This window comes from Cydia pomonella, chromosome 22 (assembly GCF_033807575.1).
Source record: "Cydia pomonella isolate Wapato2018A chromosome 22, ilCydPomo1, whole genome shotgun sequence".
Taxonomy (NCBI): Eukaryota; Metazoa; Arthropoda; class Insecta; order Lepidoptera; family Tortricidae; genus Cydia; species Cydia pomonella.
Genome location: NC_084724.1, coordinates 4005410 through 4027938, shown reverse-complemented (window position 1 = coordinate 4027938; position 22529 = coordinate 4005410). Strand labels below are relative to the sequence as shown.

Genomic DNA, 22529 nt, shown 5'->3' with positions numbered 1-22529 from the left:
AAGTGATTACCGCCAACATTAAATAATGTCGATTCTTGTTTAAAAATTCATTGTTTTTTTTTTGTGACTAGGTTTCCTAAAGTATTATACCATTTTGGAATCTTGGTTAGTTGCGTCAACTTTTGAAAATAATTGCCATAGTGGTGTCGATACTATTTTTTTACACCATGTTGATTGAAAGTGGACTGTAAGAAAAAATCTTTCAAAATTGTAGGGACAAAATGAATTTTGATTATTTTTTGTGTAAAAACTACATGTATTATGGTATTTTTAAGAACTGTGTTAGATAGCAGGGCTACTTAAGTTTCCAAAAACAAAAAAAAACAGTAATATTTGAATATTTGTGACATGGTCGTTAAAAATACCATTAAGGATGTCGATTTTCGATGAATTTCATTTTTTTTCTGTAATTTCTAAAATAATTGAGATATATTTTTTTCCTTATTTTTTCTCGACTAATCATAAGCAGCTCCATCCTCTGGTGCCGGCTTATCGTTGAGTTTTGGGACACGTTGTATATAATATATAAATATTAATAAACGCTTAAATACATAGAAAACACCCATGACTCAGGAACAAATATCCATGCTCATCACACGAACAAATGCCCTTACCAGGATTTGAACCACCATCAGCTTCGTAGGCCGGGTCACTACCCACTAGGCCAAACCGATCGGCAAACTATTTGTCATAAGACACACACCCTTTGAGACTGTCTACAAATTGTGTTTGTATGTGACAGTTAGTGAGACTCAATCACCTCTGCATTGACGCGTACGTATTGCGCATTATGGCGTGAAAACAATGGATGCTTACGAACATAATTATAGTCGTTCGATTTGTAGCTGGTTCCGGGCGGCTAATCCTTTGTCTATTTAATTGTTAAGTAAAACCGCACGTGCCACTACCTGCAAAAAAATGTATACTAAATTGTATAATTCTAATTGGCACCTGAGCGCGGGCTAGTCCAACGCTCAAAAAACCAGTGTAGGTGCGCTCTCCGATAATGTGCCTTGGTTTCGTATCTCGAGGACACATTCTAGACTGGTTCTGTAGCGTTCGACTCGCTGGCACTCAGTAACCGTAGAGGAACCACACGAGAAATCGCAAGTTATTTTTCGATTTGTTCATTTTTCATATTATTGCAATATCCATAGTAGATGTAATTCAATAACCGGTTAAAGTGACAGGACCATTTTTTATGCAGGTAGTAGCACGTGCGGTTTTACTTAACAATAGACAATGGATTAGCCGCTCGGGGCCAGCTACAAATGAACGACTACACCTGAGGCGCTGCATCTGCGGGACAGTCTCATCAGCATTCAGAAAGCATTGTTGTAGAGGACGCGCAGAGTGCCATAGGAACTCTGAGATAAAACTTAATTGTGTTTGGTAATACATTTCACTCGGCGTTACCCTAGGAGTCCGTCTTAATATACCTAATAGGTACCTTTAACAATGAGTAATATTGTTTTCCCATTTGTCCCCAGGTGCCGACGAGAGCATGACAGTGGCACGCGGCGATGGCTCCCCGGAGCGTCTTGGAGGCGCGCTACGCCGGCTTCACTATAAAGCCACCCGGCGGGCGCACTCTGTCGGGCGACACCATACAAACACGCCACCTAAGGTCAGTTCATCCTTTTCTAACTACAGATGAGAGAACAAGATAAGAGCGCCCCGCGTCTTAACGTTAGAAGGTACCTAATATGATGGCCGTGAGATGGCGCTATTAAGCGCGGCGGAAATTCTACATCGCGCTAGCGTTTGTTTCCCATGGATCTTATAAGAACCGGAGCATTTTAAGCGAACTACAGGGATATAGAAGAAAGCACGAAAGGTTACCGTCCTAAGCTACAGATTAGGGATAGGGAACAAAACAAAGCGTTTTGGCGGCACAATATTACGGACGGTTTGTTTGCTCAATAACTTATGAGATGGCGCTGTTACACACGGCGTGATTCCTACATCGCACTAGCGTTTGTTTCCCGTAGATTCTACAAGACCCAAAGATATCAGATCAGGCGGGCAGGAGGATGTATTTCAGACTATACATTTACATACCCTCGTGCCGCCCACTATACAAAATTATTGTATTGTGGTCGTATTTTAGGAGACAAAGGAAATGCTACTTTGTTTGTTTTTATGAAAATTGAAATTCGATTGAAACAGAGGCAGTACGAGGATACCTATAGGTAAATTTTCTTAAAGGCATACCTGACGTCATTTTCATTTTGGAACATCACGTTTTTAACTTGCGGTGGTGGCCGAAAGGATCGGACGTCTATTTTTAATCAGAAGGTCGCGGGTTTTGACCCGGTTTCCGATGAAGCTGAAAATTCGCATACATATGTAAGTCGGGTGACAATGCAATATTAATAGTACCATCGAGCTGATCTGATAATGACGACAGGAGGTGGCCATAGGATGCTTTGCCTGTGGTAAAAAAAGTACAGTGAGCGATAAAAGCTTGTATCAAAAATGATGTTTGCCAAAAAAATATTTCAACTTTTTAACTGGTAGCGTAGCTAGGTGCCAATATTGTAAACATTAAGTGTTGCCAAATCCCTAAAAAATGTAATAAAGTTAATTCTAAGCTAAATTTGCTTAAGTTATTCGTATTAATAGAAACAAACTGTTTTCCAGAAAGTAGATCTTATATAATTGCAATAAGGCTTACAGTAGGTCAGTTGAGAGTCCCCGGAAAGCTCGGCCGAAAGTTACGTTCTCATTTCAAAACTACGTATCAGATTGTAATGAAACTTTTCACATACAATGACATGAGGTATATCTAGTCTTGTAATTAGTTTATATAGCTCCAATTTATAAAACAAACGAAATCGATCAAAAACAAGGTTTATATGAAAAACTAAAATTCGCTGTATTTTTAGGGTTCCGTAGTCAACTAGGAACCCTTATAATTTCGCCATGTCCGTCTGTCTGTCTGTCTGTCTGTCTGTCCGAGGCTTATCTCCGTGGTCGTTAGTGCTAGAAAGCTGAAATTCGGCATGGATATATAAATCAATAAAGCCGACAAAGTCGTACAATAAAATCTAAAAATTTAATTTTTTTGAGGGTACCTCCCCTACACGTAAAGTGGGGGTTAATTTTTTTTTGCTTCAACCCTACAGAATGGGGTATCGTTGGAAAGGTCTTTCAAAACTAATAGGGGTCTTCAACAAACATTTTTTGATAAAGTGAATATATTCGGAGATAATCGCTCCGAAAGAAATAAAAATGTGTCCCCCCCCTCTAACTTTTGAACCATAGGTCCAAAAAATATGAAAAATATCGTGGAAGTAGAGCTTAAGAAAGACATTAAATGAAAACTATAGCGGACATGATCAGTTTAGCTGTTTTTGAGTTATCGCAAAAAGTTTCCCCTTCATAGTAAAAAGACTTACTTTAATTAGGTACTGATTATGCAAATTTGCCTATTTGTTTAACTCGGGTGAAATGTACCGTTTCATCCCTTGGTTAACAATTTAATATGCTTTAAGCTCCAGTTTAGCTTATTGTGACGGAAGAGTAACTACGGAACCTTACACTGAGCGTGGCTCGACATGCTCTTGGCCGGTTTTAATTTAATTATCGTATCTGATTCTGAAGCTACATAAACAGGGCCCGTACATTTCATGCCGCTGACGCAAAAATGACGTAATTTAACATACAGGGAGTTTTTGGACAACACTACAAATTTAAATAACTTACCTATTGACGCGTAGAAAAATAAATACTTGTTACGTAAAATACACTGTTAAAAATCTAAATATCTATTATTTAATAAGCTGATAATCTATTATTTAGTTGAGTGACAATAAGATGAAAGTCAGACGTTTCCGTGCTAATTGTCAAGTAGGTATATCAGTTAATTAAAAGAGGTTGACAAAAATAATTAATCATTACGAAAATACTAATTGGAATCATACTCAATGTAGCGTGACGTCATTTTTACGTCAACGGCATGAAATGTACGGGACCTGTACATGAACTAATAACAGGACTAGTACATGTACAGTATGTAATACATGTACAATAGGATATGTTGGTAAGTACAAAGTATCAGAGTAATCTTTATATATATACGAGTATACATATACTACGTCGGTGGCAAACAAAGCGTACGGCCCGCCTGATGGTAAACAGTCTCCGTAGCCTATGTACGCTTGCAACTCCAGAGGAGTTACATGCCGTTGCCGACCCTGACCCCCCCCTCGTTGAGCTCTGGCAACCTTATCTTATCTAACCTTATCTTAGTCGTTATAAAATGAGAGCGTAACAACGTTTGTATGGAGAACCGAGCTTGCTGGGGACCCTTAACTGTGTTACGATAACCCACTCAATTTCGATTACGTCCAACACTCGGCGGGAATTGACCTAAATCTAACTAGTACTCATTAAGAGGGTTATTCTCATCCTGTGCGGTGAAAATTACTTTGCTTGGGAACCAGTTTTGGGAGATCTCCGAGTACACCCTGTTTTTAGGGTTCCGTACCAAAAAGGTACAAAAGGAACCCTTATGGTGCGACTCTGTGCGTCCATCCGTCCGTTTGTCTGGCTGTCTGTCTGTCACATCGTGAAATATCTCGAGATGCACTGAAGCTATTTATTTGAAAGGAATAGTTATGAACAACGCTAACCCGGACATATTAAAAGTACTGCTTTTTTAACTATGAAAATTCCCAACATAAAGAGGAGGTAAAAATTTCAAAGTCTGGTGACTACTCATGTGGGGTATCATTTGAAAGAGCTCAAATTGTACATGCCAAAACATTTTACCCATTTTATATAGTAAAAAATAAAAAGATTTATGAAGGAAAATGTGAAAAAAGTACCAACTCCCCTCTATAATATTTATCATTAATCAAACGATAATACACTTAATTTCAATTACGTACAACACTCTCGCAGCTTCAACGACCGAAATTGACCTAAAAACGTAGATCAACCTCCGGTAGAAACCAGAGAACCAGTAGAAATAACATGTAACAGATGTGTAAAGTCTAAAATTATATTCAGCCATTCAGCTAATGTAGATGATGTATTTCGTGAGCGTTGCAGATTGATTAGGGATAATTGATCGCTGGCCAGGGGAAGCGTGCATATTGAGACGTATCGTATTGTAAAATAACAACTTTCCGCAAGGCATAAGTTTTGCATTAATTTCGGTATATGCGTGTAGTGTAGGTTAACATTTAGATAATGTAATAAAAAAAATGAAATTCACATTCATCATCTTTTTTTTTAAATAAATATGTATTGTTGACTTATGTTTTTGTTTTTTATTAATGAAATTTTGAATTCGGATATCTGCCGATTTATAGTGTCTTCTAAAATAACACAATGAAAAATCTAAAAAAAATATATGATATACATTACCATGCAAACTTCCACCGAAAATTGGTTTGAACGAAACCTAGTTAGTAGTTTTTTTTTAATACGTCATAAATGGTACGGAACCCTTCATGGGCGAGTCCGACTCGCACTTGGCCGCTTTTTTTTTTATAACACGTCATTGAAGAACCCCATACTGTATACCCTCGGAAAAACATCGGCAGGGAGCTCATTCCACAGCCGGAGCGTCCGTGGAGAAAATTCCTCTTAAACCGCACAGTGCGCGACCATTAGGCTCTAGGAAGTCTAGGGTATGAGGGTGAACACCCTGCCGACGGCGAGCGGTGCGGTGATAGAAAGTGGCCCTTGGCATCATGTGAAACAATTCTTCAGAGCACAGCCCCTTCTACAAGCGGTAGAACACACACAAGGAGGCAAAGTTTCTCCTTAGACTTAAAGGTTCAATGCCGCTTGTGAGTTTGGGATCGTCGACAATTCGTACAGGACGCCCTTGGACTGAACTTATTTATTTTATTAATGTATGATCCATCTAACCTAAGCGATCTGTAGCTAAATCTAACCGGCACTCAACTCATTAACAATATCGACGTGTGTGAGCGATCGGCCCGGAGCTGAAGTTTCTACTTAGTAAATACGAGTAGATGCATCAACTTCAATCAATCATACGTGGCACAGAATATAAGTTACTACTGAAATTTGTGTGTAGTGATAAAGTATACTTTTTTATGTTTATTTACCAAGGGTCTAAGTCGAACAGATAGTTGCCGAGCCAAATATCATGGGTGTCACAAAGGCGCAAAGGCTGTCTAGAGCGAATGGGAGGCGATTGAAAAGAGCGTTTGAAGGAAAACCAACAGCACGCCGCCCAGCCGGTCGACCTGGGTATCAATGGTCGGATGTGTTGGACACGGATCTGCGAGAGCTCTAGGTTGAAGGCTGGCGAGAAACTGCACAGGACCGGGATCAGTGGCGAGCAGTCGTGTTGGAGGCCAAGACACACTTTGGGCCGCTGCGCCAGAGTAGTAAGTAAGTTATTGATCAAGCGAGCACAAAGCGTGAGCAAAGTGTTTCCATGTTAGATTTTAGATTTCTTTATTAATTTTATTTTTCTTTTCCTTTTGTAAGAATTTGATATGTTTTCTGAAAGAGTATTTGTAGGATTTGATATTACATAAGTAAGTATATATTTTTTATCAAATTTCTATAAAGAAAAGTAGCTACTGTATGTAATTGCATGTCCATGTTCATTATAAGATATAATGTTTTGAAAAGATGTGTCCCGCCGACGAGTTTCTTGCCGGTCCTTATTGGGATACTCTTCTCCAATTGAGGGCGGATTGAAATCTTCTCCGGTCAGAGGTGTAGGGTTAGAGCCGGTGTAGCTTTGACGTTCATAAGCGCATTGTAATATGCCTACTTGAATATGGACGTATGGATTAGGTACGGTAAGAAAAAAAAATGGATGTGTAAAAAGCACTATTTCGCAAAAAACAACTTTTCGAACGCTAAGCAGCTACATAAAGTAGCACTTTTTCAACAACTCTATTAAAAAAATGCCGGGTGTTCTCCTGTACATGACGTATTTCTCAAGCTCTTGAATTTTTTTGAGCAAAAACGATAAGTAACTATACATATGCAATTATTTTGTCGATATATTTTTTGGAATAATTTTATTCAAATGTGGTTTCACGTAATCTACAGCTTATAAAACCACTAGTATATACCTATATATTAGTATAAAGTATTTTTATATGAATCCACGTAAAACATTATTTTTCCAATACATTAGTATAAGTAAGTAATTAATAAGTAGTAGTAGTAAACTTTTTATTGTACAAAAATAAATATTAAAAACAATTAGTAAGACGTACAAAGTCAAGCTTAACCATTTGAGAGATCTCTTCTAGTTAACGTTTATGTAGATGAGAGGAGAGAGTGGAAATATATAAAAGTTTTAGCCGCAAGAGTGCCACGTTGTCTAGTAATAAGTTTTTTTTGGGACAATCTTTGATTATTGAGAGGCATGATTTCTGACTATTAAGTGACAATTTTGAATAATAAAACGTAGTAACGAATAATAACGTTCATGTGAATTTGATTGGTAAAGTTTTACCGTTCGTATTTTTCTCGTGTTGGTGTTCTGAAAAAAAATATTTACTACACTTACAATTATTTTTACAGGATACTAAGCCTGTATAAGCCTAACAGTGTAACTATTCTAACAATCTTGTTTATTCTTTAATTATATATATCGTTACGCCTATAACATATATTGTACAATGCCGACTTTGTGAACTCATTCATCGAACACGGAAACAAGTCAATATATTCGGCAATTAAATTGAGGGTGCGCATATATGTTAAATAATAGGGAATCCTCCGTTATAGAGACCAATTCGTACTTAATCGGTTTTTCTTATTCATGTTTCTTTACAATATTCACAGTCAAATTGAAAAATAACACAAATACAAATGTCATAAAATGTGAAGTATAAATTTCTCTTCAAAGCCACCGCTAAATCCATTGGACTGAATAAATAAAAGTTCAATTGCTGAGTAAAAATATGGCTCTTTTGAAATTTGTTTCAATTATTTAATCCAAAATAAGTGACTTGCTTTTAAAAATGAATTATTAACGTAAGGTTTAGATGGTTATTAATTTGATCTCTGATATTTTTCACTGTAGCTATATAGCATATGGTGTTATGTAACATTTGCGCTTACTTGTAAAGCATTCTGTGTACATTTGTTTTGGATCTCTTGCTAGGTTTTAAGCTATAATATGCAATTATATGTTTCTCATGATATCGTACGATATCTGTGTAGTGTACTACATATTGCTCACCCGGTATTGTATTGTCCTAGCCCTAAGTATGCGTTGCATGGTAGGTTCAACGAAATTGTCATCATGACTATTAGTTATGTTTAACATTCATATTTAAAGCTGTTACTAACACTTATATGGGTTATGCCTGAGTTAAATGATTATATAAATTAATTTTAAATAATTGTACCGTAATAAAATAAAGCAGGCCCTAAAAGCTTCATCAATTCTACCAGATAATTAATTTGTCTTCTTTCATCCAAACAGTTTCAATTGTTGCCAAAACTTGTCTGACAAAGGTACGCCATCTTGGAAAGTTTTGCAAACTTTGATACTTTCCAAAACATCATATCTATCCTATCTTAATGTTTTAAATGGCACCTTAAGTATTTCAGCCTAAGGCTGATTTTTAAATGAATCTATGGAAAAACATAGGTCTTTATGAAACGTTTTTCACGCTTCTGAACTTAGCGATTACTAGTTAATTGTGTTTTTAATTACGCTTATAAATATATTAAGAAGGAACGGAAATTTGGGAATTGGAAAAGGATATTTTCAAAGTTTTGGGCTTTGAAATAATTTCAATGAACGTTGGCTTTTGATAGCTAGATTTTGAAGGTTTCTTCAGAGAAAAATAATTATAAAATGTTTTATCTTTTTATAAGATCCTCGGCACCCTTTTTTTTGTCTTACAACTTAAATAACAGCTTTTATATTTAGGTATATATTTGTTACAAGCAGAAAGTTTAAATTAAGTACTTATAGTTGTCATATTTTCAGAATTATTATTATTATTTTATTTTATTTTATTAAAAACTGATCGGCGATTGGCTCTAGTCACACCTGATGGAAAGTGAAGACAGGGCCTAAGATGGAGCTCACCGGTCCAGTAGTAGCCTATTCACTCTTGCTTTAAAGAGACCGAGGTCATATTTATCAGGGAATACAGATGGCGGGGTTTGGGTATTTATCTCACTGCACCCACATTCGAGAATTTCTTTTTTGCCCTATTTTGATTGGTAGAGAATGCCATAAGGCATTAAGTCCGTGCAATAAAGTTTAAATAATTAAATAAAGTTTGTACTTATGCTTTGACATCCCTTATTTTTTAGCCAAAATGGATTGCATGCAATTCCTAAGTCGTCACCTTCCTAACTCATCCACATTCCTATTTTGACTACAGCTCCAGATCGTCTACATTCTTATTTTGACCAAAGTGCCAGCTCGTCAACATTACTGTAGGCTCTATGCACTGCCTTCTATAATTAAGGCAATTTTAGCAATTTTCATTTACTTTTGTATTACTTTTTCCGACTGAGTAGTTTTGTTGGTCTGTCATTTTGACCTCCACCAATGCCAGCAATGTACCTAGACCATATAGGAATTTGGACTAGCTAGCACTGTGGACCACATAGGAATGCGGACAAGATAGGAAAGTGACGATATAGGAATGTTCACGATTCAAAACTGTGGAACATATGACAATAATGACGAGTTAAGATGGTGACGAAACAGGATTCGGAGCGGTCCTCAGCCATCAATACTTAAAGTGACAAAACCATAGTTGTGTAGATAATTTAGACACACAGAAAAACTGTACAATCTATTTCATTATCGATAATGGCATCCCGTGCAGACTTCCCTCATTTCCGGCACTGCCTGTTTCCGGTTCCGGGTTTAATGAGGCGTTCGGGTGTTGTATTTATCTTTTGCAATTTTGCTAAGTGCGTGTAGATTTATTTATTTAATATTTATTGCACGAAAGAAAACACACTTAAAAAATCCTAATCCTACTCCTGTAAGGATTACTAATAGTAATGCTTAATAAATAAATAAAAATTGTGGAAAAGGAATTAATTTATTTTTGGATCGTCCCGCGTTTATATTTTTTATGACATGCCACATTAAATGCGTTGCGACGACGCGACGCCACGTAACGCACCAGTGTGGCCTAAATAGGGGCCTACCGCGAAAACCGAAATTCTCAAATTGCGGGGATCTTTCTCTTTTACTCTCAGACGTGATTAGAGCGACAGGGAAAAATGTCCGCAATTGACGAAATTCGATTTTTTCGGTGATAGCCCTAGCCCTAATGATGACGGTAAAAGTGGTTTAGTAATATGTATACCCGTCAGCCTGTCACCATAATCACCCTGTATGAATCATGGCCAATGTCGCCTTGTTCTGACAAGCGAACCGAATTTCCCTCTCTCCGAAACCGGAGATTAAACAGACTCTTATAAGGAATCCGTGTCGCAGACAACACTGTATAAGAAGGTTCAGTTCACTTTGTGTTTATTCTTAAATAATAAATAAATATTATGTAATAAAATGTGATAATAGATCTGCAACGCCGGGCCGTACTCGGCGACATCACCATCCCCCATGACGAGAATCTCGTGAAAGCCGAGAAGGACAAGTCCAGTAAGTACCTAGACTTGGCTCACGAGATAACCGCCATGTGGGATGTCGATTCGACGATCATTGTCCCGATAGTCGTTTCAGCGAACGGTCTCATAGCGAAGAGTCTCGACCAGCACCTTGAGACACTCTCGCTAAGTGGGTGGATAGTAGTGGCATTGCTGGTCTTGGGAATGATGTGCAGAAGTGTGCGATGTTCAATCATTTCAATATATTTGTATAATGACATTGTTATATACGTGGTGGCTTCCTCTTTGCCAGGTGCCCATCATAGCTCAATGATTTCTGGTATTATTTAAATTAGTTTTTAACCCCTGACGCAAAAATGGTGTTATATGTTTGACGCCAATGTCTGTCTGTGAGTATGCCTGTCTATGGCATTGTAACTCTTTAACGGATGGGCCGATTGTGTTGCGGTTTTTTAGGGTTCCGTACCCAAAGGGTAAAACTGTCTGTCACCAGGCTGTATCTCACGAACCGTGATTTCTGTTGCCGCTATAACAACAAATCCTAAAAATCAGAATAAAATAAATTTTAAACGGGGCTCCCATACAACAAACGTGATTTTTTTGCAGTTTTTATAGATAATGGTACGGAACTCTTCGTGCGCGAGTCGGACTCTCAATTGGCCGGTTTTTTACATGATAGCCAGTTTGCGGCGATTCTTATTGCGTTGGTTATTAGCTATGTTTCATAGAAATCGATCCAGCAGTTTGAAGATTTTTTAATTTAATAGTTGTTAAATCTGGGCACTTTAACGTTGTGTTGTGAGTGAACTTTCTTCCGCTGTTTACTCTGTAAAATCGGAAAAGGCCAAAGTCGTGTAAATAGAAAAAAGCTTCCTCAAAACATGATTAGTCTATGTAATTACTTTTCCATTTCGTTAAACGAGTGATAAAAAATAGAGTAAATATTTGATTTATCATTTAGCAGCCAAGTCAAATAACAATTTATGCTTAATAATCCAGTAACTTTATACATTATACAGTACCGTTTGCGTCAAATCCGGTAGTTCTGATTTTTTGCAGACTTGTTTATGATGTTAGCTTTCTAGCACTAACGATCATGGTGCAAAGCCGTGGACGGATAGACAGACATGTCGAAACTATAAGGGTTTCTAGGTGGCTACGAAACCCTAAAGAACTAATTATGCGTCTTTATCAATAAAAAGTATTAATCTTTTTAAATCTGCTAAAAAAATACCTTTCCTTTATGTGTAAAAAATCACGCCACACGTACTCTTAAAGAAAATTGAGTAGCACAATTTAACTCCGCAAAGTTGTATCTCACTTCATTTTTCAAACAAATTTCAATCTTAATTCAATGTGTTGAAGGCCTACTTTCTAAAGCGCTTTTATTGATATATCATTTTGGTGAATTACGGTTGAGGATGACACCTAAACTCCGCAAAGTCGTATCTTAGTTCATCTATTGAGCTATTTCGAACCTTAACTCTGTTGGATGGTGGATCACGCTACGGTGACCAGGCGTTGACAGCGGTGCGGACAAATTGAGACAAACTTGCTTTTTCTGTTGTCGGACGATCAAAAGGAAATTTATTTTTTGTTGGGACCGAATATTTATAGGTCTGCTTTGGGTCGGATGTCATTTTTACATTCTTATAAATAGGTCTCATTGAGATTCAATATAAATATTGGGAAGAGTAAAGTCATATTTGTACAGGCATAATTTTATGATATTTGTAAACCTGTTTTAATCGTTTTGTTATATTTGGACCCGGGTACGTCCTTAAACTACGTCCAAAAGAAAGGTACATTGTGATTTTCATCTCTCTTTGTGTGGTAGGGCACAGCCAGTGGATGTCATTCCAGATCTAGAGCAGAGCCCAACTGGGAAAGTACCTTCACCTTACAGAAAACAGCAGCCAAATAACAATAGACCCTACTCATAGTGTTGTGTTCCTGCCGGTGAGTGAGGATGCCAGAGCTCAACGAGGGTGCGGAGTGTTAGGGTCGGCAACGCGCATGTAACTCCTCTGAGGTTACAGATGTACATAGGCTACGGCGACTGCTTACCATCAGGCGGCAGGCGGCAGGCTTATTTTTACCTATTTTACCCGACTTTAGGAAGTGTTATAATACTTATATTTTGAGCAGTTTATGTAATATATGTAAGTTGCATTGGCTTCGATCGGGGTAACTTAGAAAACTACTAGCTACTTGGTCATTTTAATAAAGTCCGTAACTCGAAAGTGGTCTTTTTAGTCGTACAGTTTCGAACGTAAACGTCCCAAATTATAATAGACTCCAAAAGATGGTCTTATTATAAAGAAAACTACATCTTATTATCTTAACTATCTTCATATTTCAAAGAAAACAGTAAAACGTATCCCTTATGATAATAGTTACTCATCGTAATTGAAACTTAATGGTAAAACGGCTTCATTTAGGACGAAATCACGTACCAACGTACTGAAATATGGTGGCCAATTACGTTTTCATAATTTAGTATGGTTTTGATATCATTTTAATACGACTTCGAGTCGTGACGCCAGGGGGCCTAGCTAAGATGGGATCCTTATGGTACTGCTATACATGCTGATTACTAGCACGAAAGCATGCCACTATCGAGCAATTGCTACTGTAGTATGTGTGTCGAAAGCTGATAATAAGCATGCTCATTTCGAGTTTTCTGAAAAAGAACGGTCGTGCGATTTTTGGGCATGCTACCTGCAGCGCGGGTGGAAGAGGGCGTGGTTTAGTGCGTGTGAACAGGTTTGCTTATTGAGTATGCTAGATCGTAGTAATGAAAACTATATGTAATAGTTAACAAGTGATGTTACAGTGAAGTACCTATATAATCATGTGCCTGTTGTATGCTGATAAGAAAGAATTGTACCCAAACTGGTATGTACACAAGTCTGAGCTCACTTTTTGTATATAAAAATAATATTAAGTTAGTTACACATATTTCTCGTGTAAATGAAATGTAATTTCTAATTCGAAATAAATGTCTTTAAACCGGTAGTAGTAAAATGTTAAAACTAGCATGCTTGTTGCTAGCAAATGTAAACAGTTCATAAGCATGCTCATATTAAGCATACTGATTGCACTCTTTTAGCATGCTATGTAGAGCATGTGTAACAGTAGCTGTACATCGACTACCGCCATACCAACAGATTTTTTTAAATTTATTTAATCGTATGGTATAATGCTTAAAACAGAACTCGCGCAGCGTGAACCAATAACGCTGATTGGTTCTAACTTAAGGCTGTATTAAAATAAGATGAATATTTTTTTTTTCTTTTACTTTTTCCTAATCAGGACACGATACCGAATATGCCCTTAAACGGACCCCTTTTTTTTGTTACACCTTTTATTTGATAAGGTATTTAAGTATATGTTTGTTACAACCTATAGATGATCAGTTTTTGAATTGTATCATACTCGATCTTGTTTTCTTTTGAGGATCAAATATCTTTATGAAACCCATCGGATTAAAGCAATACAAAATTCAGAAACGACAGTCAAAATGTGCCTATCGTAATGTCTAATGTCACAAAGCCGTCTTGATGTATGGAAAACAAGAAAATGTCTATTATGTCGGTGAAATATTGCGTTTATGTATATAGTCGCTATTTAATTCATCAGTACCAGCTTCTTTTTCATTTTCGGAGTCATTACTTGTATTTCTATTCTTGTATTTTTTGCATATTTTTTAGTGTCAAATTTTCTGTCATGGACTAATTTTCTATCTAACTGGAATTTGTTATAAAATTCAACATGTGTCATTATCCAAATTTGTTTAACAGAATTGGTCTAAGGCATTTGAATTCAGCCCGTTTTCCCGCCATTGATTCTGGCTGACTCACTCGTTTCAAGGAGATTCTTGGGGCCCGTAATTCCGCATCGTAAACAATAAGTTTTGTTAATGTCTCCCAACGGTATTGTTTAAAAAGTTACGAGTTTTGCAGGCCTATTGTGCTTGGTTATTTTATGGTAGGAAGTGATAGAAGCTGTTTATATTTCTGACGAATTTTAGTCAAGTAAACACAGAAAAAGTACTGCCATTTCTCAAAAGTTAAAAACTGGAGCTTAATTTTAATTGTTATACAACGAAACAGCATTGCGATACAGCGAAGACATGCCGCCAGCATCCTTGGTACAATGCCTCAAGGGCCTATTTTAGATTAAAGCTAGTTATGAATAGTAATACCTCTGGTTTGTGTCATCCGCGATGGTGCGCAGATTTCTCAAATCTAACCTTTGATTAACATGACATTACGAGTCAAGGACTCAAGGCACGCATCTTCGAGAATGACACGATCTGTTAGATATATTATATCTATTATGTAAATAAACTTATAGTTTTATCAAATTTTAATTACTGCTTGTAAATTATATATTTCAAAACAGCTCTCTATGTAGCTTTGGCATGTACATGACTAATATTGTCTTATACAATTTTACAATTTTCAAACACAAAAAAAAACAAATTAAGACCAAAATCGGCTGTGAAATATATAAATTAAGTAGGTTGGCCGAATGCAACCGTTGACCCAATCAAAAAGAGCGTTAAGACAAGAAGTCCTGTATAATTTTCATACCTATATAGAGACGGAAGACGTCCGGTCGGAACACCTAGGTACCGATGGATCCACGTGGTCCAGAAAGACCTGTGTGACATTCTAAGCGGCTGAATGGCAGCGGATGGCAAAGGATAGGAACGAATCTAGTGTCGGAGGCCAAGATCCATTTCGGATCATTCAGCCAGTGAAGTAAGTATAAGGTACTATGCTTTGATGCAATTTAGCATATTCCAAAAAAACTACAGAACCTTCACCTCCAGTTAACTCTCAACCTTTCCTAGAGAAGCTTTCTTTATAGCCGTTTTACATAACCGCGCCGTCCCGCGGGTGATGTCGAGCCCCAGAATAGTGCGCCGTAACGGCTCCGAGAGTGCGCGCATACGTAATACAAAGTTAGAGGTAATTTTGAGGAGTATGTTTTAGGCTTTACAGAATTTTCGTTAGTATTTATTCAAATATTAATACATTTTGTGAGTTTTTGTCAATAGGAACAGAAATGTCTAACAATTAGAGATTAGATTAATCCAAATTTTAATAGCTCAGGGGGCGTAGCCAAAATAACAAGTGTACACCGATAAACGCCGAACAAAAAAAATCGGAATGTTACGAAAAGTCATGTGTATACTTCCATACATTATTTTATTACGTGTCTTTCTAATTTAATTATATTTTCTATTTAATTTGATTTTCTGTTATTTACTTACAGTAAGTAAGTACTACTAGATGAAGATGTTACACGAACTACGAAGCAACCACACGAAAATAAGTTTTCTACTGAAAGGGCAACAGCTTAACTACCAGTAGGAAACGGTGTGAATTTTAAAATCTCTGCGTGTGATCAAACGATCGATCCTTATCTTTTTAATTTTTTGTCGAATCTACATATTATCTACACTATACAAAATCTTGTAAAAAAGGCGATAAACAACAGCTATTTCAAACAGAATGACCCTTAAGGCTACTACTTGAAAAACCCTGACCGAAAACCACTAAAGCCAACCCAGACCTAATTTCTTACCTTCCCAACTAAAAAAGGTATATATTTCGTCATATTCTTTTTGCATTTAAGTCTTTTTTCTTCTAAATTATCCACCGACCCTTCGTTGCGATAGGACATGCCCAATTATGGAAAATGTCAAGAGTCTGTTCAGGTGCAAGTTATTAGGGAGCTTTTGATGAAAGGTCAAGCTTGTTTCGAATGCAATTATTTGGCTATAGATATATGGGGAAGGGAGAAGGAAGAGTATATTTAAATTAATTGTAGATGGCGCTCTTCTATACAATAAGAGAGATGCAATGATGATGTTACTGGTGAATTCTCAATACAAATTGCGACTCCGGCGCCGTTAAGTGGAAAGGAGACGGTCGCTTCTCCATACAAACGTACTCCCCATTTTTCTCTCTGGATACTGACATTATTTTTGCATAATTTGATGTATATTAACCATAGCTAAGCCCCTATGTTAAACGTTTTTTTGATTATTGTAAAAATTAGGAGTGAAAAACAAATTTCATACAAATTTTTAAATGCTCATAACTCTTGTAATAATTAAAAGTTCGAAAAAAATCAAATGTCCCCTACATAGTTGTGGTTGATATACAAACAATTGGTTAAAAATATTTTCAATAATGTTATTGATAATGTTCGACTCCATAGCTCGCTAACATCTAACCGTGCGATAAAAACTTCGATTATATATTACAGAGCGAAATGAACGCGAGAATGACAGCTACTTAACTGATATGATTCCAATATGATTCAAATATCGGTTTTATGTCAGGTGCAAGTCTGAATTGGCCTATCATTAATATTGCCTCTACAGCAATCAAAAGTCGTGAATTATTTATAAGCAAATTACACCGACTGTGCCTTAATTTCCATATTGCAAGTTTGATTAGAATGCAAGCATGTTAGCTTTCAGAAGTTTTACAGCAGTCTGAAGTTTCAGCGAGCTTTCCGGATTTCAGAAGTTGGAGCAATAAATTGGTATTATGATGTCAAAGAGTTTTAGAGCGACTATAAGCTGTACACGCTTTCATACAAGTATACAATCATATAAATACATATTATTTACAGTATATATGGTGCTACTTTTGCGCACTAGTGCGGTAATTAGCACTTTCCGTGCCTATATCGAAAGTAAATGGCCATATGTACTTACTGTAAAACGTTGTGCGATACACGTGCGAAAAGGTAATTCGCATCTCGTGCCGATCGATTTAAAACACTCCCTTCGATCGTGTTTCAATTTATCGCCACTTGTTGCGAATTTCCTACTTTCCGTACTTGTATCGTAAGTAACTCTTACTCGATATATTTCCTTTGTATTATCCTACAAATTTAAGGAATGAATACGAGTACCAGACAGATTTATGTTATATTAATGTTCATGGTAGGTATGGTAGGTTTTAGATAACCAATAAGTTTAATGCATAATTTGTATTTTGATTAACATAGATAAGATAATATAGGTATAAGTAAATATTGAAAGCCCATGTTGGGCAAGTTGGGACAATGGTGGGATTGGTACCAGTAATGGGATGGTATAGATAAATCCTAAAATATGCCACGTAAAACAAGTATATTTACCCTCAGTTATTGAACGCTGGCAACATTTTACCACAGTGTTAGTTTGAAAATTATATATATCCCATGACTGGAGCAAAAATAAACATTGTTTTAATTTGTTAATAATGTTGAAACCAATTACATAACCTTTTATTAAATACATAGAAAACATAAAGGAAGAATAGGATATTTAACTTTTAACGCATAAAGCGGTAGAAATTTTACATGTGTCGGTGAAATATTAAAAATACTCCAAACTTTCTGTCCCATAATAGGTGCCGTTAACATAATATAAATAAAAATACACAGTTTTCCAATAAAGTATTTACAGTACATATGGGGCTACTTTATAGCACTAGTGCGAGAAGTAGCATATTACGTTACTGTGTCGAACATTTAAAGGGCCATATGTACTGTAAAACGTTGTACGATACATGTGCGAATAGGTAATTCGCAACTCGTGTCGATTTAAAACACTCCCTTCGGTCGTGTTTTAATTTATCGCCACTCGTTTCGAATTTCCTATTTTTCGCACTTGTATCGTAATGTACTATTCTATTTCAAGCCAAGTATATTATTTCAAAATATCGTTTTTACCTGTTTATTTATTTTCTCTGTTGTCTGAATGTAGATACTTTCTATTCTTTGAATTATTGTTGTTTCCGCTACGCTGTCGATCAACTCAGCCCTTCGACGATATTTTCCCGTTATATCTGATGCTTCCCATCGCATAACAGCCATAACAGCCAATACATAACTCATCCAATTATCTACCGTATTTTCACGTAATATGTTCCAAATTAAAATTGGGTTTTAACTGGCTGTTAAGAAGTTTTGGTGTATTAGCGATGAACTTTAAATAAAAGGGCTTTCGAACCCACTGACCTTTGAAAAGTGAGTAAACCTAGTAACATTTGACAGGTAATGCTTCATAAATTCACTTTAAGACAGTGTTTCGCATTACTTTTGTCTTAAATATAATTTTTACCACTTAAGAGAGAAGAATAGCTTTACGATGCTAGCGAAATAACGGTATTTTTTATAAAATTCTAAAAACGTTTTCCACTAAATCTTAACAAATTACTATGATTTTGATGTCTATTGCTTCAGCATTATATATTCTAGATGTTATAGGTTTCGCTTAAAAAAAAATGTTTTGCAAATTTTGAAAAAAGGAAAACCTATAAACCTACCCGGGTACGTCCTTAAACTACGTACAAAAGAGAGGTATGGGCATTGTGAATGTCATCTCGCTTTGTGTGGTAGGGCACAGCACAGAGGATGTCATTCCAGATCTAGAGCAGAGCCTTACATAAAACCGTATCCAAATAACACTAGACCCTACTCATAGTGTTGTGTTCCTGCCGGTGGATGCTGGGGTCGGCAACGCGCATGTGACTCCTCTGGGGTTGCAGGTGTGCATAGGCTACGGAGACTGCCTACCATCAGGCACGCCGTAGGCTTGCACCGACGTTGTATAAAAAAACATAGTTTTTCATTGTGTCAATAACATACTTTAGGTGGGAAAACGTTTTCTTATGTATAATTGTAAATGTATAATTGTTGGTGCAATAAAGAATGTTTACTAACTTACTTATTTTGTATGGCCGAAAAGCGACTGGTAAATATCAAATGATATTTCGTACATAAGTTCCGTACCAATGAGTTTTTCGGAACTTATATACGAAATATCATTTGATATTTACCAGTCTCTTTTCGGTGAAGGAAAACATCGTGAGGAAACCGGACTAATCCCAAGAAGGCCTAGTTTACCCTCTGGGTTGGAAGGGCAGATGGCAGTCGCTTTCGTAAAAATTAGTGCCTATGCCAAGTCTTGGGATTAGTTGTCAAGCGGACCCCAGGCTCCCATGAGCCGTGGCAAAATGCCGGAACAACGCGAGGAAGAAGAAGACTTATTTTGTATGGACGATGTATACTTCCCTCTTAAATTTAAATCTAGAAATAAGAATTCTACAAAAAAAATCTGCTCAGCTGTGGCATGCTTTGCTGGTAGAAATAAGAGTAGCTAAAACTCTTCCCATTTTCAATAATGCAATTATGCATTATCTGCCTTTAACTTAAGTTACTCTTTTATATACTGTATATATAAACTACTAGCCAGTGTTGGCCGAAACGTTAATGCAATTAAAAATTATTGGTCATTAACCATTATAAATTGAACCGTAAATTGTAACTATCCGTTACGGTTACGGTTCAATTTATAATGGTTAATTGCAATTAACGTTCGGCCAACACTGCTACTAGCTCGGTGAGCTGTAGACCTCGCGTAAACTTAGAATTTAAAAAAAAAAATTATTAGCCTATTTGTGTGTCCCACTGCTGGGCAAAGGCCTCCCCTCTAGCTTTCCAATCCTCCCTGTGCTGAGCAAGGTCCCACCAGTCCAGTAGAAAATTTAAAAGTGAAATATACTTAGTTCGTTGAGTCGTTATCCCAGTGAACTCACAATGGTCTTACGCGCCGCAAACACTATTGTCGCTTAAGACCTTTATGCCATTTTCCGCATTTTGAAAAAATATAAAACGATAAAAAAATCGATTTAATCATAGAATCTGGTTACAAAATTTTACGAGAATCGCTTAAGAATTGCGACCTCTAGAGGAGAATATCCGGACATATGAAAGCGAAATGGCCGAGTTGAAACGAAGACCTTCACTAACGCTTCAGTCAATCTTTCTACAGAGGATAAGTATTATAATGTAATAAAACCGTGCCAAAGTTCGTTATGCCCGTGTCTTGACCCAGTTATAAATACCACCCTGTTCATATTCGTACTATCTTATAAAACGTCTCATCCCATGCAACGTTTCAAGAAAATGGGACCTTGATTACTACAAAATAAAGTTTATATTAGCTTACAAATACCACCCTGTTCTTAGTATCTTTTAAAAAGTCATGTCTCATTCAACGTTTCAAAAATAGGACTTTTTGTTATAAAAAATAAAGTTCATATTAGCATAACGTGGTATGTTATTTTGTTACACGCACTTAAATGAAATATCAAAAAAGCCTTAAATATGGGGTATTAGAATTTGGATTTAAATAAAATCGGCGTAAGGTTAAATTTTGAAGAGCGTGTTGGTTGGTTTAGAAAAAAGCGGCTAAGTTTTAGAAGTTATTGTGATTTTACCTTTTTTAGGGTTCCGTAGTCAACTAGTTAGGGTTCCGTAGTCAACTAGGAACCCTTGTAGTTTCGCCATGTCCGTCTGTCTGTCTGTCTGTCCGAGGCTTTGCTCCGTGGTCGTTAGTGCTAGAAAGCTGAAATTCGGCATGGATATATAAATCAATAAAGCCGACAAAGTCGTACAATAAAAACTAAAAATTTAATTTTTTTGAGGGTATTTTGTTCACAGGTAATAAATAAGAAACTGCTTCAAGGTGTAAATCAGGTATTTCTTAATCATGACTAAAAAAATCATCGTTTGATGCTTTTAATGATAAGCATACTTCTATTTAAAACATTTTGGATTTTTATGGTAACTATTTCTAGTCAATTCATTATAGAAGTGTCCCAAAATTTTCATAAATTTTTCGTTCCTTCCGTTCCGTTACCGTCATACAAAGTCTATGAACTTCGCTAGAAAAGTATCAGTCTCAGCTTTCCGAGACCGGTCCGGACACATGTCTACAAACGTGTTTATGTGTATGATGGGTGTAAATGTAAAACCGTCACCACTGTGTGTAGACTGTCAGAAGTCTGATGACTTATCTCACGTGAATCAGTGTATACCACTTTATTGATCTCTCCTTTGAGTAGGGAACTATGAAAGCCATGATGTTGCCCTAGAGTGTTCAAAGTTTCATTAAAAAAAAGATTAAAATAGTTTATGAAAAATAGTAATGGAGAAGAAATAGAAATCTTTGGACACCTTTTTTCTTCTATTAGGATCGAAAGAGCTACTGATTCTGAATAAAAATAACATTGAATTTTCCAATTAAAAAAAGTGTGATAAAGCAAATTAAAAACTAAAATGTTTAAGTATAAAGGATTTAAACTAGATTATTAAATATTCATGCAGAAATAAAAAACAATACCCCACAAATTAGCCCCGTCAAAAATGTACTAAAGCCCCGAACGTTACCTACCTGGCCCAAACGTTTCAAATATGCCGGCTGCTGCTTGCCTTATGGCAAACGACAAAGTTGGACGTTTTGTTGGACCAGATAAGATCCAGCCCGGGGGTCGCAGCCTCTGTCCCTCAAAAAGTGGAGTATATAGCTTAAATCAACCTTTCACATGTGTGTGGTGGTCTAAGGTTACGGGTTCAAACCTCGATTATGCTGTATTTAGCTGACGAAATCGTTCTCGAAATATGACAAAAATATCGGTCACGATCCTTACCACAGACAGGTCAAATAGCCCATAGCCATGTCACGAAATGTGGAATAGGCGAAATGTGGAAATGTGGAGCCGTACAGATAACAAATGCAAGTATCAGGTTTATCCCGGGGTCAATGAACTCCGATCGATCGCTGTATCTAGGTCGCGCTTTGTCCTGCTAAATAAAGATGAGAACACCCTGTATATGCCTACGGTAATTGAAGATGATAAACGCATACTATAGTACACTGGGCTACGAGGGGGGGGTAAATGTAGTATTGGACACGAGGATGATAGTTTCCGAAGTTACACACAATTATTTTCATCACACTTTAAAGAAAACAACTTAATTTTAAGCAAAATAATGCTTAAATATTTGGGTTGGGCAAAGAGAATTTGAAATAGAGGTGGATTGTGAAAGAAATCTTTGAAAAAAATAATAATTTTGGACCATAATTGAGTAGTTTTACAGCA

The 22529-nt window shown here is 36.6% G+C and overlaps 1 protein-coding gene across 1 annotated transcript in view; it reads left to right on the top strand.

Annotated features, from left to right (window-relative positions):
• The window catches only part of LOC133529948 (uncharacterized), a 276394-nt gene that overhangs the window by 125762 nt on the left and 128103 nt on the right, over positions 1–22529 (top strand). Inside the window, exon 4 of the mRNA XM_061867733.1 lies at positions 1491–1627. Coding sequence (XP_061723717.1) covers positions 1505–1627 — 123 coding nt within the window. The 5' untranslated portion in view covers positions 1491–1504. The remainder of the gene's footprint in view (positions 1–1490; positions 1628–22529) is intronic.